General features: G+C 52.5%; 1 protein-coding gene across 2 annotated transcripts in view; it reads right to left on the bottom strand.

Moving 5' to 3' along the window:
- The window catches only part of TBC1D14 (TBC1 domain family member 14), a gene marked incomplete at both ends in the record, with an annotated part of 102819 nt that overhangs the window by 15498 nt on the left and 70785 nt on the right, over positions 1–16536 (bottom strand). For both annotated transcript variants that reach the window (XM_080697783.1, XM_080697784.1), the window contains 5 exons: positions 1980–2074; positions 4004–4084; positions 8199–8305; positions 11336–11453; positions 14260–14342. In XM_080697783.1, coding sequence (XP_080553909.1) covers positions 1980–2074; positions 4004–4084; positions 8199–8305; positions 11336–11453; positions 14260–14342 — 484 coding nt within the window. The remainder of the gene's footprint in view (positions 1–1979; positions 2075–4003; positions 4085–8198; positions 8306–11335; positions 11454–14259; positions 14343–16536) is intronic.

Genomic DNA, 16536 nt, shown 5'->3' with positions numbered 1-16536 from the left:
CAGGCTCCTTCCTGCCAGGGTGGAGCGATCTTCCACAGCAGGGAAGGACTAGGAAGGCCGCGCCCAGGGGCCGCCTGGCCTGAAAGGCCCTTCAAAGCCCTGGGAGGAGGCAACGTCTCCCAGTTTCATTTTGTTCAAAGAGAACTGGTAATCACTAGCACTGATGGAATGCCCGTTTTGTGCCAACCACTGTCAAGGGCCCTGTTGGGGCTAAGAGGACCCCCAGGTAATAAATGAACAAACCGAGACCCAAGACATCAAGCGGTACACCCTGACCGACGGAAGGCTGGCAAGACGGCAACCTGGGACTCAAAGGCTCATCTGCTTGGATCCCAAACCCTTTCTGTAGAGCAGCATTCCCGGGTCCTCCAGCAAGGACGGAGGAGGAGCATGAACCCTGGGGTGGGGCGTGGAGCCAGAGAGCCCTCTAAGGTAAGAGCCAGGGGACTCCTGAGACCACCAGGCCTGCGGACCTCAAGGAGCAGCTCGGGCGGACAGAGCACAGGAGCTGAACTGCGGGAGGGAGAGGGAGCCAAGACAGGCCGCCGGCGGGGTCACTGCCCGTCCCAGGCTGGGGCAGCACTCGCGGGGGTTATGGCCCTGACGGCATGACAACGCTGGGAGGCTTTGTAGTCACCCCCCTTTTGTCTTTTAAAAAGAACCTCGGGCCGGGCGTGGTGGCGCACGCTTGTAATGGAGGCAGAGACAGGAGGATCGCGCAGGTTCGAAGCCAGCCGCGCGCGCTGGCTTAGGAGACCCTGTTTCCAAATAAAAATGTAAAAATAGGTCTGGGAGTGTAGCCCGGAGGTAGAAGGGCTTCCAGGAACCCCAGTACCAAAAAAACAAACAAACAAAAAAAAACAAAACCTCAAGACTCAGATGGAAAGTCTGGCTGCATTTAGAAAGGGGAGGAGGTAAAAGCAAAGCGGGGCCCACCAGCACCACCACGTCCTCGCCACGCCCTCAGCCACCCGCAGGCAGAGCAGGCAAGCAGTGCAGAACGGGGCCGCAGGTCGGCATCTGAGCACCTGAGCTCGGGCTCCTGTGCCTGCCTGTGAGTCCTTCTGACATGGCAGCCACTCCCTGTCCCCAAGGCCCAGGCCTTCTCTAGTCCTCCCTGTCAAAGCACCGCAGTGCTGGAGTGGTGCTGCCCTCCAACTGGCCACTCCCCAAGTGCCTGGCCAGTAGGGTCTCTAAGAGCCTTCCCCAGCCAGAGACCAGTGTCCCAAGCTCTGCCCACGGTGCTCTGTAGCGCTCAGGCAGTCCTCCTTAGTTCTTCCATCCCCAGTGGCCTAGCAGCGCCCCTGGACCACGACATCCCCGCCACCCCATTTAAGCCCCGCATCTCTAGGCCTCACTCTGCAGCCACATGACTGACCTCTCCTGGCTCAACTGACCATGTTTTACTGGTAGGCTGTGTGCACAGTATGGCACTGGAAACCTGGGCCTGACGTCAGAGGGAGCACCCAAAGACTGCCTGCAGGCAGTGAGGTGAAGGGACCCAGTGAGTGCCCACTGACCCCCAAAACACAAGGTCTTCAAAGAGTTCTACTAGGCCTCCAAGCTCCACCTCCGGCAGCACTGGCCTCTGCTCCAACGCCCTCCGCGAGGCCCCACTCTGCTCTCCCCTCCTCTGCAGCTGGCTCCTGCATCTGGCTACAAGGGCCCCACCCATCTGGCCCACCTGCTCAGCAGCCTGGCCACCCACTCCTCGGGCACTGACTGGTCTTGTGACCACCCACAGAGGCTGCGCCAGGAGCTCTTCACGGGATGGAATCGCCACTGAAGCAGACGTGCGGCCGCGGTCACAGTTGCCAATGAGCAGTCACACGTATCTTAAAATGTGTAAATGTACTAACAGAAATATCTACCCTACCTTCCCCAGGAAAACTCCTAGCTTTCAAACTTGGTTACAAATAGACGCAGCTTGGCGCTTGTGACTTTTAGACAAAACATACGTGAAACGAATCACCACTTACTTGCTGGAATATGCAGAGATTAGGAAATGTTCTAGAAATGTCCAGTTTAATAAGCTCCAGGCTGGCTTCTCTGTCTGCGGCTGGAAATCCAGCATCTGTCAAGAGATCCAGAGTCACTGCTCCTAGGCCACCAGGTGGGCCAACCCCGAGGCGCTGGGGGGCTATCAACAGCCACACAGATCGTGCGCTCTCTGAAGGTGCTCTCTGACCTCCAGAATGCGTCCAGGAGTAAAATCCCTAGGCACCAGCCGAGGCCAGAGCATCACCAGGTCACTCTCTAGGTCAGAAACCAAAATGCATGTGTGGGACGCAGAGCAGGTGCCGTGCCGCGTATGTCCTTACTACTCTGCACTACGTTATGCTGTGGGGCTGCAATTCACCAGTGAAAGGACGTTAAAAATCTAATTAGCCTAATCTACCACCACCAGGGAAAGTAAGAACAGCAGGAACGTATATACAAATGAGCACCAGGCACAGACAACCGCTCACCGAATCATCACTGGACTTTACGTATCATTGGTATAAAGTTTATATATATGGCCACAAGAAATTAAAAATACGACCACAAATGACCCAGAAATCCACCACGGAAATCAGATCAGTGTGTAAGAGACCTCTGCACCCCGCGCTCCCTGCAGCTCTTCACAGCCGACAGGACTGGGATCCACCCACTGTGCAGAGGAGACATCGTACACACACGGGAGGACACTACCTAGCCAGAGGAGAAGGAAACCCGCCAGTGTTTACCACGCGGGCGGCCCTGGGGGCCTCGCACACGAAAGCAAACCACCAACCTCATTTGGAAGCAGAACCTGAGAATGTTAAACTCATAGAAGCAGAGTAAAACGGGGGCTGCCAGAGGCTGGGCGGGCAGTGGTCTAAGGAGACAACATTTCAGTTCGATGTGAGGAATAACTACAGGAATGCTATCATTATTTTATTTTATTTATTTTTTTATTTTTTTGGTGGTACTGGGTTCCTGGAAGCCCTTCTACCTCCGGGCTACCCTCCCACGGGCTACACTCCCAGACCTATTTTTTTACTTTTTTTTTTTTTTATGTGGAAACAGAGTCTCTTAAGCCAGCGCGGCTGGCTCCGGACCTGCGCGATCCTGTCTCCGCCTCCCAAGCGTGGGGATTACAAGCGTGCCCACCACGCCCGGCCAGGAATGCTACCATGGTGACTATAATTAATACTGTATTGAAAAATGAAAAGCTAAGGATGAAGTGTTCTTATCCTAAAAGTTATAACGACATGTAATACATATGCTAATTAGCAACATTTAGTCATGATGTATATATTTTTTAAAACCTGTTGTACAAGGCAAATATTATGCAATTTTGTCAACTTATTAACTAAAAATAAAGATGAAATTAAAAGTGAAACAAAATACTGTGAGAACTACTTCAACAGGACACTTGTGTAACATTTCCAACAAATACTCATGGATGATCTGTTTTCTATTTTTTTGAACTCCAATAACACATAGATAGTATTCTGTGTGAGAGCATGGAGGGGGGGTACTGAAAATTGAACCCAGGGACGCTACCTCTGAGATACACCCCAGCCCTATTTTTTATTCTTTATTTTGAAACACGGTCTAAGTAGTGAAGGGCCTAAGTAGTCGAGGCTGGCCGCGAACCTGCAATCCCCCTGCCTCAAGTGTGCCAAATACTGGGTTCCCAAGCATGCACCACCATGCTTGGCTACAAACAGTATTTATTTATTTTTATTTATTTAATTTTGTGGTGCTGGGAATGGAACCCAGAGGCTTTCCACTTACGGGCTACACTCCCCGACCTATTTTCTATTTTATTTGGAAACAGGGCCTCTGAGTTTCTGAGAGCCTAAGTAGCTGAGGCTGGCTTTGAACCTGTGCGATCCTTCTGTCTCAGCCTCCCACGTGCTGGGATTACAAGCGTGCGCCACCACGCCTGGCTCTGCATACGGTATTTAAAAGGCCATCCACGCGGCGGACCCACGGCGGACCCCAGCAGGGGCCCAAGCTTCAGAACCCTCCGTACCTTCAGTCTCCACCTCAGAGCCTCCGGTGCTGAGGGACCGCCACCGCTCCTTGGCCCGGGCAAGACAGATGTCAAAGAGCTCTGGAAGAAAAGGCTCCAAATGAGTCCTGTGTGCGTCACTCTTCATGAACCCCCGGAACGCACAGCTGCTACTGCGTGTGCATCACTCTTCATAAACACCCCGAACGCTACGGCCACCCAGCAGGCTTAGCACACACCACAGGCAAAGAAGGCATGTTCTTCTCTCCCACCTACAGACCACCTGGCCCAACCCACTGCCCTGTACCATGCCAGCCGGCAGGCCCTCATGCACCTTTGCAGACAGAGCAATGGCCCTGGCACCGACACAGTGGGACAATCCCTGGAGAAAATGAGGGGCAAGCAGGGACCCCCTGGCCTCATGTGGCTTTGGGACGCAACACCCAAAGACAAATCCCAAATACCATAATCCCCAAACAGGAAAAGTCCTCAAGTCTAAGATCCTGGGAATAGGCTTCGAAAAAAAATAGTTTAAAAAATTCTTTAAAAGATATTTACGTATATGTATGTCCACACAGTTTTTTTTACCCATTATGATGTATGAATACAATGCATCAATAAAAAATTTTAAAAAGACATTTACTTACTTTTTTTTTTGGCAGCACCAGGGATGAAACCCAGGGGCATTCTACTTGAAGCCACACCCCCAACCCTATTTTTTATTCTTTATTTTGAAACAGGGTCTCACTGAGTTGCAAAGAGCCTAGGTAGCTGAGGCTGTCTGAGAACTGTGATCCTCCTGTCTCAGCCTCCCGAATGCTGGGATTACAAGCGTGCACCCCACGCCCAGCTTTATTTCCATTTTTAAAAGATTTACTTCAGAAACATATAAACACGACAGATCACTTCACAGGTCACTTTACAAAACAAAATAGACAACAACATATTTTTAAGAGCAGAAGCACTCAGTATTTTTGGTGTAAATAACTATTCATAAAGAAACAGGCTGAAAAGCTTAAGACGCGCAGGCCTATCACTGTGGCTGGCAGCTGTGTGCCCAGCCGTGTTACTGCAAGTCATCTGCAGTACTCAGACAACTCTGAACAAAATTGCTCAAAATGTGTGAGCTGGCACTGGAGGCACTGTGGCTTCACAACGCAGCTGCACCTGGGCACCTGCTCGTCACTCTAGGACGGGACGTGTCAAGCCTGCTCAAGGCATCTGCGCAAAGTCCACACTACGCTAATGCACGTTCATGGAGTCACGTTTGCAAAACATGCATAAAACTAACCAGAACTCACTAAGTCTTTACACCGTTTATGCCTCTGATGTTGAGATGAGACGCTTGGTATGAGAATTGTAAAAAGTAATGCTGACAAGCGGGCGTGGGGGCACGCTGTAACCCCAGCCTTGAGAGGCTGACGCCGGAGGCCTGCAGGTTCACGGCCAGCCTCAGCTACTCAGTGAGGCCCTCTGCAACTTAGTGAGACCCTGTTTCAAAATTAGGAATAAAAAATAGGGCTGGGGGTGTGGCTTGGAGATAGAATGCCTCAGTTCCCCCACACACACACACAAAATAAAATGCTAACAACTGAAAAATGGAAAAAACTTTCAAGACAGTAAAAAACTAAAAAGAAAACCAGATACATGACCAAATATATTAGAGTGGCATCGCAGTTCTCCACATCCATCCCTCTACGGAGAATCCTCGCCACGAGGAGCCCCCAGGCCTGGCTCTCCTGGCCACGTGCACAAGTCCATGCAGCCCGGGCCCTGGCGAAGCTCTTCGTGACGGGCAGGAGCGCCCAGGCGGGCCTTCTCCTGCGCTGCTCTGCGCTCAGGCCTCGGCTCTCCTGCCCCAGCACGAGCTCATGGAGACAGGAGGGGACCCAGCAGACACCACCGTCTGTCTGCTCTCCTACTGTGCGCAGTGTTACCTTCAGGCCAGCCAGCAGGTCTGCTGGCTCCTACAGACGGCAGGGACTTCGAGTCACTCAAGGCTCCTGGCATCTCTTTAGCTGGAAGTGGTGCCCGTGCATACCCTGACGCACTATTCAACTGAAGCTTTAGCCCTCACCGCTTTCTGCTCTTTATTTTTTTAATTTTGTAAAAATTTTTTGCAGGACTGGGGACTGAACCCAGGGGCATTCTACCTGAGCTACACCCCCAGGCCAATTTTATTCCTTTAAATTTTGAAGCAGGGTCTTGCGCAGTTGCTGAGGCTGGCCTTGAACCTGCGATCCTCCTGTCTCAGCCTCCCAAGTGCTAGGATTACAGGCGTGCGCTGCCACGCCCGCTCTGCTCTTCTTATACAGCCTCCCTTCTTCCCCAGCAACTGCAGTTTTGGAAATTGCAGTTTTCAGGGTTTCAACATTTGGAATTTTCACATTTTGGGATTAGGATGGGCTCTGTTTTCTCCTGAGGACAGGAGGGAAATGCTACCGCGTGGCCCAGTCTCGCTCACCTTGCTGCAAGAAGTGGAGCCAGGGGGGAGAGGGGCTCAGGGGCAGGCAGAGCTGGCAAGGAACAAGCGCTCCTCCTGTCACGCAAGCGTCGCGAGGGCTCCAACGCGCTTCCATATTTAGAACCTTTCAACAGCTCTTCTAGGGCAGGCTGGTAATAGGTGGTAGCCCAGGCTCAGGAGTCTCAGCGGAACGCACGCCCTTCACTGGGCACATCCGAGCCCCTGCCTGTTAGGAAGCCGCCCTGTCAGGGCAGGCCCTACCCAGCCGCTCAGCTGGCCTGATGCTCCCCAGCTCCCGAAGCTCCGGACCCCACACCACCAGCCAGTCACTGAGGAGTTAAGCTCCCCACAGAATCTTCATCTCTTTATTCTCTGATTATTACTTCTGGAAAATAAAGCAGGTCCCGTGTACTTTCTGGGTGGTACGTGTTATTTTATTAAAACGTAATACAGCCAGGTGTGGTGGCGTACCTTGTAATCCCAGCATTTGGGAGGCTGAGACCGGAGGATCACGGTTCTCAGGTAGCCTCAGCTACGTGGTGAGGCCCTTCGCAACTCAATGAGACCCCGTTTCAAAAATAAAAAGACTAAAAACTAGAGCTGGGGGTAGCTCGGAGGTACAGTGGTCCTGGGTTCCACCTCTGGTACCTCAAAAAAAAAAAAAAAGTAATGCAAATGTTAGTAACACCACAGTACTCCAACAAGTAAAATCTTGCTTAACGACCCTGCTCCGGCCTTGTGAGGCCCTAACATGAAAGCTCTGGTAGTCTGCCATGGCAGGCGGGCACCGCTGTGAAATGCGTTGTCATCATCCAGAAAGCCGAGTGCTCACAAGACAATCCGAGGAGTCTGAGCACCTGGAGGGACGGCTCCTGCTCTCGGCTTCCAGGAGTGAGCTACGCTTGTCATTCTGGCTGGAGATGGACAAAAACCACTGCCAGCTGTGAAGGTAGCAAGACTGCAGCCTCAGGGCAAAGGGGCCCGAGTGTCAGGGTTTATGAAATCGCCCGCACAGCTCACTGGCGGGATGGGGGTCTCCCAACGCCAACTTCAAAGTCCAAGGCCGAGTGTCCCATCGTGAGGGAGCCAGTCGTAGTCCAGCCGGCCAGCTATAAAACTGGAAGTGGAGACACTGCCCGGGCCAAGGGACAGCTGTCAAGATGAGAACAGGGCCAGCCAGGAGGACAGCTCAAGGCAGTGGTCGCCGCGTGCAGACGCCGTCTTCGGCTGCACAGGCAGATGGCGCCCTGGCAGGGCAGAGCGGGAGCCCAACTGTCCTGGAAGGAGGGAGGACAGGTGCCCACTGCCTGTGGCAACGCGTCACGCCCAGCCCGTGGGCACTGCGAGTCCTGAGGGAGCGCAGGACTCGCTGACGGGTAGTGCGCCTGGCCAGGGGGCGGCACAGCCCGACGGACACCAGCCGGACACCCCCACGACCCCGGCCTAGGATGCACGGCACGCTGCCCCTCCAGGGCTGACTGGAAAGGCACCCCAAGTCCAGTAAGCACCCCCGTTCGTGTCTGACCAAGACTGTCTCTCAGGACTCTGCTGAGTGCTGCTGCACCCCACCGCCGAGGATCTGCCGAGGATCCGCTGAGGATCTGCCGAGGATCTGCGGTCCGTGCTCTCCACCCCACCCAGGGCCCCTGCCCTGCACCCAGGAGACGGAGGGCCCCGAGACGGCCCCTCCCTGGCCGCAGCTTCCTAGGACAGCACGAAAGGGACCCGGGCTGCGGCGTGCAAGCCACTCACCGTGGGTGATGTTCAACTCGTTGCCGATGGCTAAGCTCCACACTTTGCCTCTCACACTCGGAGGAATTCCCTGCCACCACAAGTCTCGAACTTTCCTAGAGCACCACCTGCACAGAATGAAAGTTCCTGAGTCTTTTCTCCATGAAGGAAAGAACACACCTGTAATCCCAGTACTTGGGAAGGTGAGACAGGAGGAGAGCAGGTTAAAAACCAACTTTACTTAGCAACTTACAAGAGCCCCTCAGCGAGACTCTGTTTTAAAACTAAAAATAAGGCTGGGCGTGGTGATGCATGCTTGTAATCCCCGTGCTTGGGAGGCAGAGGAAGGAGGATCGCGCAGGTAGGTTCGGGAGTGTAGCCCGGAGGTAGAAGGGTTTCCAGGAACCCCAGTACCACCCCCCCAAAAAAAAAAAAAAAAACTAAAACTAAAACTAAGCCAGGTGTGGCAGCACACGCTTGCAATCCCAGCACTCGGGAGGCTGAGAAAGAAGAATTGCGGTTCGTGGCCAGCCTCAGCTACTTAGTGAGGCCCTCTGCAACTCAGTGAGGCCTTGCTTCAGAATAACAAATAAAAAATAGAGCTGGGGGTATAGCTTGGAGATACAATACCCCTGGGTTCCAAACACACACACACACACACACACACACACACACACACACACACACTCTCTCTCTCTCTCTCTCCCCACACACACACACACACACACACACACACACACTCACTCTCTCTCTCTCTCTCTCTCTCTCTCTCTAAAAATAAGCTGAAGCCAGGTGTCGTGGTGCACGCTTGTAATCTCAGCATTTGGGAGGCTGAGACTGAAGGATCGCAGTTCAAGGATAGCCTCAGCTACTTAGTGAGGCCCTTTGCAACTCAGTGAGACCCTGTTTCAAAATAAAGAAAAAATAGGGCAGGGGGTGTAACTCAGAGGTCAAATGCCCCTGAGTTCCATCCCCAGACCTGCAAATAAATAAATAAGCCAGCGTGGTGGCACAAGCTTGTAATCCTAGTACCTAGGAGGCTGCGATAAGAGAATCACATGTTCAAAGCTAGCCTTGGCAACTTAGAAAGGCTCTCAAAGACCTTGTGAGATCTTGTATTCAAATAAGAAATAAAATCAGGCTGGGGGTATAGTTTGGAGATAAAATGCCTCTAGGAAGAAAGAAAAGAGAGAAAGAAAGAAAGAAAGAAAGAAAGAAAGAAAGAAAGAAAGAAAGAAAGAAAAAAAGAGGGTGGGTGGGTGGGTCATCTGTGAGTGCTGGCCCTCCCTGCTCCCAGGTGTCAGACCAACTTCCCACTGACACGGACCAAAGGGCTCAGCACACAGAGTAGAGGGCCAGGTGCCCCAGAACCAGGCTCTAAAGCAGCAGCAGCAGCTTACACCCACGAGAGACAGACAGGAAGGCCCTCCTGAGAGGCCAGGAAGAGATGACCTGGCGCCCGCAGACTGCAAACGGCCTTGTAGCCGAGCTGGACGGGAGCACACAGGCGGCCTTGGGTGTGAGACACTAAGCCTGGTGGCTGGGCACAACAGGCACACGCTGCCAAGAGACTGGACGACTGTGCCGGCACCAGAACCCCGTGGTGCTCCTGAACACGGCACAGTGCAGCTGCAGAAACCGCCCCGTCCTAATCCCATCCTGACCTTGGGAACCCAGAGCGTTTATTTCTTTTCTTAGGACTGCCTCATCTTCTGACACCCAGAGGACAAAACCCACCTCCAGGACGTGATGGGTGTTAAGAGCAACAAAGTACAAAGCGCCCAGCACCGCATGACGTGGAGCCGTGCACGCTGGACGGCAGGCGTGTGTACCGGACCCACATCCCACACGTGGGCAGTCTAGACGAGGACCGCCCCCGAAACAGCTCCGTGCTGCCAATGCGAAAATGGCCACAGGTGAAAGCTCTGAACGGGCTGTCCGGGAGTGGGCAGCCCACTGCAGGCTCAGCAGCCTGCCCGGACGCACTGGGCAGAAACTGCCGCGGTGCGGCCTGGCTGGAGGAAGCCACCTGGGGCTCGGCCCGGGCGACTCTCGCTGCCCCGGCCACTCCCACGACTCTCAGCTTCCCAGCTACCAGGAGCTGAGCGGCCCTGCACCACCACACCCTGGGTGTTCCTGCCTTGGAGCCAGGGAGCCAAGGACCGACTTCTGAAGCCATGAACCAAATGAACCTCTTCCCTCTAAGTTGCTCCTGTCAGGCAGCTCGGTCACAGCATGAAAGCCACAGGAGGGCACGGACCAGGCTGGGCCCGGGCCACCCAGGCAGACGGCAAGGGTCTGAGAATCAATGCCCCGCTCCTAGGTCCCACTTAAGGAAAAGTGTTTCCTGGAAGCATCCAGCCTTTGGGGAGGAACGCAGAGAAGCAGGCTGAGCATACATCTCTTCTTGGTGGAGACCTCACTGAGCCCTGTAGTGACAGAGACAGCAGGCATCAGCGTGAGCCCCCAGCACCGTGACGCCGAGACAGGAGCGGAGCCGAGCTGGCCTCCACGCCCCACAGCACCGCCGCGCCCGGGGCTCCAACCCACGCTGGACGTACGTGGGCTGGCCCAGCAGAGGCTGCCGCGGCTGCCAGACTGCACCAGCACCAGGGGCCTTCTCCTCCCTGGAGAAGGCAGAGGCTAGAGCAGACAGCTGCAGGCACCCACGGGAGCCAGGGCACGGTGGGAGCAGGAAGTCCCTCCCGGGCGGGAGGGCAGACAGGAGTGAGGGACGAGGCGATTTAGGGCAGGGGCACTGGCGGCCCAGGCAGTGGGCTTTGCGAGGGCCCAGGACAAAAGCAGCAGCTCCTGCTGGTGGCCCCAAGGCCAGGGCTGGGCCCAAGGGGAAGCCGCAGAGGCAGGGCAGGCCGCCTCGCCAAAGGCCCTGTCAGCTAAGCTGCACACACCAAACTCCACCCCGAGTGTCATAGGAAGGTACTCAGGTTTTAACATGGAGCGACACAAAGGCCCGCATCACAGACAGCCAGGTGGATAGACACAGGACGAGCTAAGGGACAGGCTCAGTGTGAGGCAGCAGACAAAAGGGCGGGACCAAGGCGCCCCGCGCCAGGTCCCTCAAAGGCGTCACGATGAGCGCCAGTGCCGACAGCGGCTGCTACGGTGCCCGAAAGACACGGCCGCGGCTCCGCTCTTACACGGTCTCCCAGTGAGGCAAGATCTCGTTGTTCCAGGTGAGGACCGCGCTGCCGATGCTGTCTTCCACTCTGCATCTCTCTTCCAGCTGCCTTTTCCTCCGCTGGGCTTCTTTAAGCTCTAAAAATCATGGTAACGAGAAGCAAGCATCTATTAACGGATGCCCACTAACGCGAAGCAAGGGTCTATAAACGGATGCCCACTCTCAAGCTGGGTCATGTTGCAAAACAGCACGACACTGGAGCAGAACACAAGTTCTGGGGCTCAATTCACACCCCAAGGACTCTGAGATGCTTAGCACTGTGCATTGTAAGTTTTTAAAGAACAGCATGCTTACAGACAAGTATCCAAGAAGAAACACTACTCAATTAAAACAAAAAGACAAACCCCTGAAACGCCCATGGAAACCACAGAGCATTCCCAGAACTGGGCAGCCCTGTGCTCCCTGCCCCTCTGCAGAGGTGACCTCCGGTCACTGCTAACAGCTCCCGACTACTTAACTACTTAACACACAGCAAGCCATGCATTGAGTTCCCTACACTACACAATAACCTCCACGCCCACGGGGTCCGCACCCATGAATCCACCAGGGATGGAAACACTTGGGGAAGGAAACCGTGTCTACACTGGACCTGCAGACCCTCCCGGGCCGCCATAACCATGTCTACACTGGACCTGCAGACCCTCCCTGGCCGCCATAACCATGTCTATACTGGACCTGCAGACCCTCCCTGGCTGCATTAGCCATGTCTACACTGGACCTGCAGACCCTCCCTGGCCGCCATAACCATGTCTACACTGGACCTGCAGACCCTCCCTGGCCGCCATAACCATGTCTACACTGGACCTGCAGACCCTCCCTGGCCGCATTAACCATGTCTACACTGGACCTGCAGACCCTCCCGGGCCGCCATAACCATGTCTATACTGGACCTGCAGACCCTCCCTGGCTGCATTAGCCATGTCTACACTGGACCTGCAGACCCTCCCGGGCCGCCATAACCGTGTCTACACTGGACCTGCAGACCCTCCCTGGCCGCCACGCCTTAAAGTGCAGCGTAACAGTATTTACGTGGCATTTACATTCCTTTTTTGGGGGGGTGGGTACTGGGGATGAACCCAGGGCATACTACCACTGAGCTACACCCCAGCCCTATTTTTTATTCTTTATTTGAAACGGGGTCTCACTGAGTTGCAAGGAGCCTCAGTAGCTGAGGTTGTCCTCAAACCATGATCCTCTGGTCTCAGCCTCCCAAATGCTGGGATTACAATTTCACTCATGGCACTTACGTTTCACCAGGTAATACAAACTTGATTTAAAGTACAGAGGAGGACACATCGGTTATATACAAGACTTCAGCACAGGACCAATGGCTCACAATACCCAGGGACAACTAGACTGCACTGTACTGTGGCAATCCTACAGCACAGAACTCACGTTAGCCAGAGCGCCTCAACAGTCGCCAGCAAGAGCAAACCACCCTGCTCGCAGCCATCAGCAGGCCTCATCCCAGAGCATTCTCCTTCCCAGTGCCGCTGGAGCCCATTACCACTACCTCCCCGCCCCGGCCCGGGCACCCACCAGGCCTGTCTCTGTGGCTCTGACGACTCAAGAGACCCCGCTAAGTGGAATCAAAGGTGTTTGTTCTTTCAGGACTGGCTTACTTTGCTTAGCATATGCCCTCAATGTTCATCTACGTTGTGCATCGACATTTCCTTCCTTTTATTTTATGTATGTTTTTATTTATTTTTGTGGTACTAGGGATTTGACCTCAGGGGCATTCTACCATCAGGTTACACCCCAGTCATTCATATATATATATATATATATATATATATATATATATATATATATATTTTTTTTTTTTTTTTTTTTTTTTGGTAGTACTGGGGGTGGAACCCAGGGGCATTCTACCTCCAATCTATACTCCCAGCCTTATCCTTTATTTTGAAACAGGGTCTCACTAAGTTGTGAAGGGTCTCACTAAGCAGCTGAGGCTGGCTGTGAACCTGCAATCCTCCTGTCTCCACCTCCCAAATACTGGGATTACAAACGTGTGCCACCACACCCAGCTTCCCAGCCCTATTTTTTAATTTTTACTTTGAAACACGGTCTCACTAGGTTGATGAGTCTCACTACTTGCTGAGGCTGTCGTCAAACCTGTTAACATCCCCTGTGAGCCTCCCAAGTACTAGGATTACAAGCGTGCATCACCACATCCAGCAATTTTCTTCTTTTTACAGGCTACATAATCCATCACGTATAATACCACGATTTATTAGATACTTTTTGGGGTCTTTTTTACGGTACTGGGGGCCAAATCCAGGGCCTCACACATGCAAGGCAAACACTCTACCTACCACTAAGCTCCGTCCCAGCCCTATTATATTTTATTTATTGTCATTTTGGTACTGGGGGTTGAACTCAGGGGCACTCTACCTCTGAGCTCCAGCCCCAGACCTTTTTGCTCTTTGTTTTGAAACAGGGTCTCACAAGGTTGCTGCAAGTCTTGCTAAGCGGCTGCAGCTGGCCTCCAATATGAGGTCCTCTTGTCTCCACTCCCCAGTACTGGGATCACAGGTGGACACCACCGTGTGTGGCTTTACACATACTTTAAAATACCCTACACTCCTGAGAGCTTTTCAGGCACTGCAAGGGATTTTACCATATCCAACCACATCTTCTTGTAAATAAACAAAATTCTGCATGTCATCCGGGCTTTCCTTCTCTCCAGTACAGAGTATTTATCACAAAGAGTTCCTTCTCACGTCGGCCGAAAGTTTTATTGACCTTAAGTAAAGCTACCAAGTATGGATAGGAGGAGCGCGTGCTGTTAAGTGCAGTGATAGACTTCACGATCGAGGCCCAGCTCAGGCTGCAGGCCCCACGAGGTGCGGGAGCCGGGGCAGCGGCGCGCTCCAGTACCTCGCTTCTTGGCCTGCACCACCATCTCTTCATACTGCTGCCTGTGCTTCTGGGCCTCCTCGGCTGGCTTTGCAGGGAGATTTCTGGACAGAAATAAGTGGTTTGTCATCATTATAAATATCAAAAGTCTAGAAAAATACACGGAGCATTATTTATAATACAACACACACACATAGCACAAAGGTCAAAAATTACATTTTTTAAAATTACACAGTTCAGCCAGACGTGGTGGCGCACGCTTGTAATCCCAGCACTTCGGAGGCTGAGACAGTAGGATTGCGCAGGTTCTCAGCCAGCCTTACTTACTGAGACCCTCTGCAACTTAGTGAGATCTTCTTTCAAAATAAAGAATAAGCCGGGCGTGGTGACGCACGCTTGTAATCCCCGCACTTGGGAGGTGAAGACAAGAGGATCATGCAGGTTCAAACCCAGCCGTGCTGGCTTAAGAGACCCTGTTTCCAAATAAAATATAAAAAATAGGTCTGGGAGTGTAGCCCGGAGGTAGAAGGGTTTCCAGGAACCCCAGTACCACAAAAATAAATAAATAAATAAATAAATAAATAAATAAATTATAGTTCTTTCATAAATAACTGAATTATAACTATAAGTAGAAAAAAAGAAAATAACATTGCCCATAGTTGCAATAGAGCTAAGTCCTGCTAAACGGTTGCAGCTGGCCTCCAATATGAGGTCCTCTTGTCCCACTCCCCAGTACTGGGATCACAGTGGACACCACCGTGTGTGGCTTTACACATACTTTAAAATGGTGCTTTTGGACTCCATTCTCCAGAGAAACTTTGATTTGAACACAAAGGACACAGAATTGTCGGTGTGCAAGCCCTGAATTAGAGAGTCCTCAGAGCACATGTTACACACAAACTCCCTGGCCTGTTTCTAAGTGTGTAAGGTTCATATTCGCTCTCTGGTTCTTTTCTTCTTGTACTGGGGATTGAACCCTGGGGTATTCTACCCCAGGATAGATACAATTCCCCAGCCCTAATTTTGTTTTGTCTTTTTTTGTGGTACTGGGGATGGAACCCAGGGGCCGCCTACCTCCAGGCTACACCCTCAGACCTATTTTTTATATTTTATTTGGAAACAGGGTCTCACTAAGTTGCCGAGAGCCTCACTAAGTAGCTGAGGCTGGCTGCGAACCTGCATGATCCTCCTGTCTCAGTCTCCCAAGTACTGGGATTACAAGCGTGCGCCACCACACCCGGCCTCCTAATTTTGTTTGGAAACAGGGCCTCTATTGTTGAGGCTGGCTGGCATCAAACCTGCGAGCCTCCTATCTCAGCCTCCCAAGTACTGGGATTACAAGTGTATGCCACCACACCTGGTTTATAGTTTTTTTTTTTTTTTTTAATCATTGCTATTTGGCACTAGGGATTGAACCAAGGAGCAAGCTACCTCTGAGCTACACCTCCAGCCTTTTTACTTATTTTTTTAAAACAGGGTCTCATTAAGTTGCTGAGGTTCTCAATAAATTGCTGAGGCTGGCCTCGAATCTGCGATCTTTCTGTTTTAGCCTCCCAAGTCCTGGGATTACAGGTGTGCGCTATCATACCCTACTTCTATGGTTTTGTTTTATATGAATGTGTTCCACAGTTCCATGCATTCCACTTAAAACAATAAAATGCATGCTCTTCCAGAAACGTGCCTGCGGACAGCTGGCTCCTGATTCACAGGAGGGCAGCAGCCTCCGGCCAGTCCCCCTCATACAATGTAACCCACACGCCCGGGGAGACTTGACACTGCTGCCCCTGGCAACAGGGAGCATGGCGAGCCCCAGGCCAGCCTCAGGGTGCTGAAGGGCCGGTCGTCACTGCACAGTGGCTTGAGCTGATGGTCCTCACTTCAGGGTCTCCCCCACACTCAGTTTCCAAGGCCAAGAATTAACCATAGAAGATAGTTCTTGAGATTGCACCTGTTTTAAATGTCAGGGACGGGCTGGGGCCTTATGAATTAAGTAGCCCAAACGTGCGTGCGTGCGTGCGTGCGTGCGTGCGTCTGGGACTGAACACAGGAGCATTCCACCTCTGAGCAACATCTCTATCTCCTTTATTTTCCCCTGTGGGGCTGTCATTGCGGATTGAACCCAGAGGCATTCTAACTCTGAGCTACATCCTCAGCTCTATTTTATTTTTAAAACAGGGGCTCATGAAGTTGCTGAGATTGGCTTTGAACCTGTGCTGCTCCTGTCTCAGCCTCCCAAGCACTGAGATTACAGGTATGTGCCAACACGCCCAGCTATTTTATTTTTTACTTTGAAACAGA

The sequence above is a fragment of the Muscardinus avellanarius genome, assembly GCF_963383645.1.
Source record: "Muscardinus avellanarius genome assembly, chromosome: 6".
In the NCBI taxonomy this organism is placed as follows: domain Eukaryota; kingdom Metazoa; phylum Chordata; class Mammalia; order Rodentia; family Gliridae; genus Muscardinus; species Muscardinus avellanarius.
The sequence above is the reverse complement of the archived record's forward strand: the minus strand, read 5'-3'. Positions and strand labels throughout refer to the sequence as shown.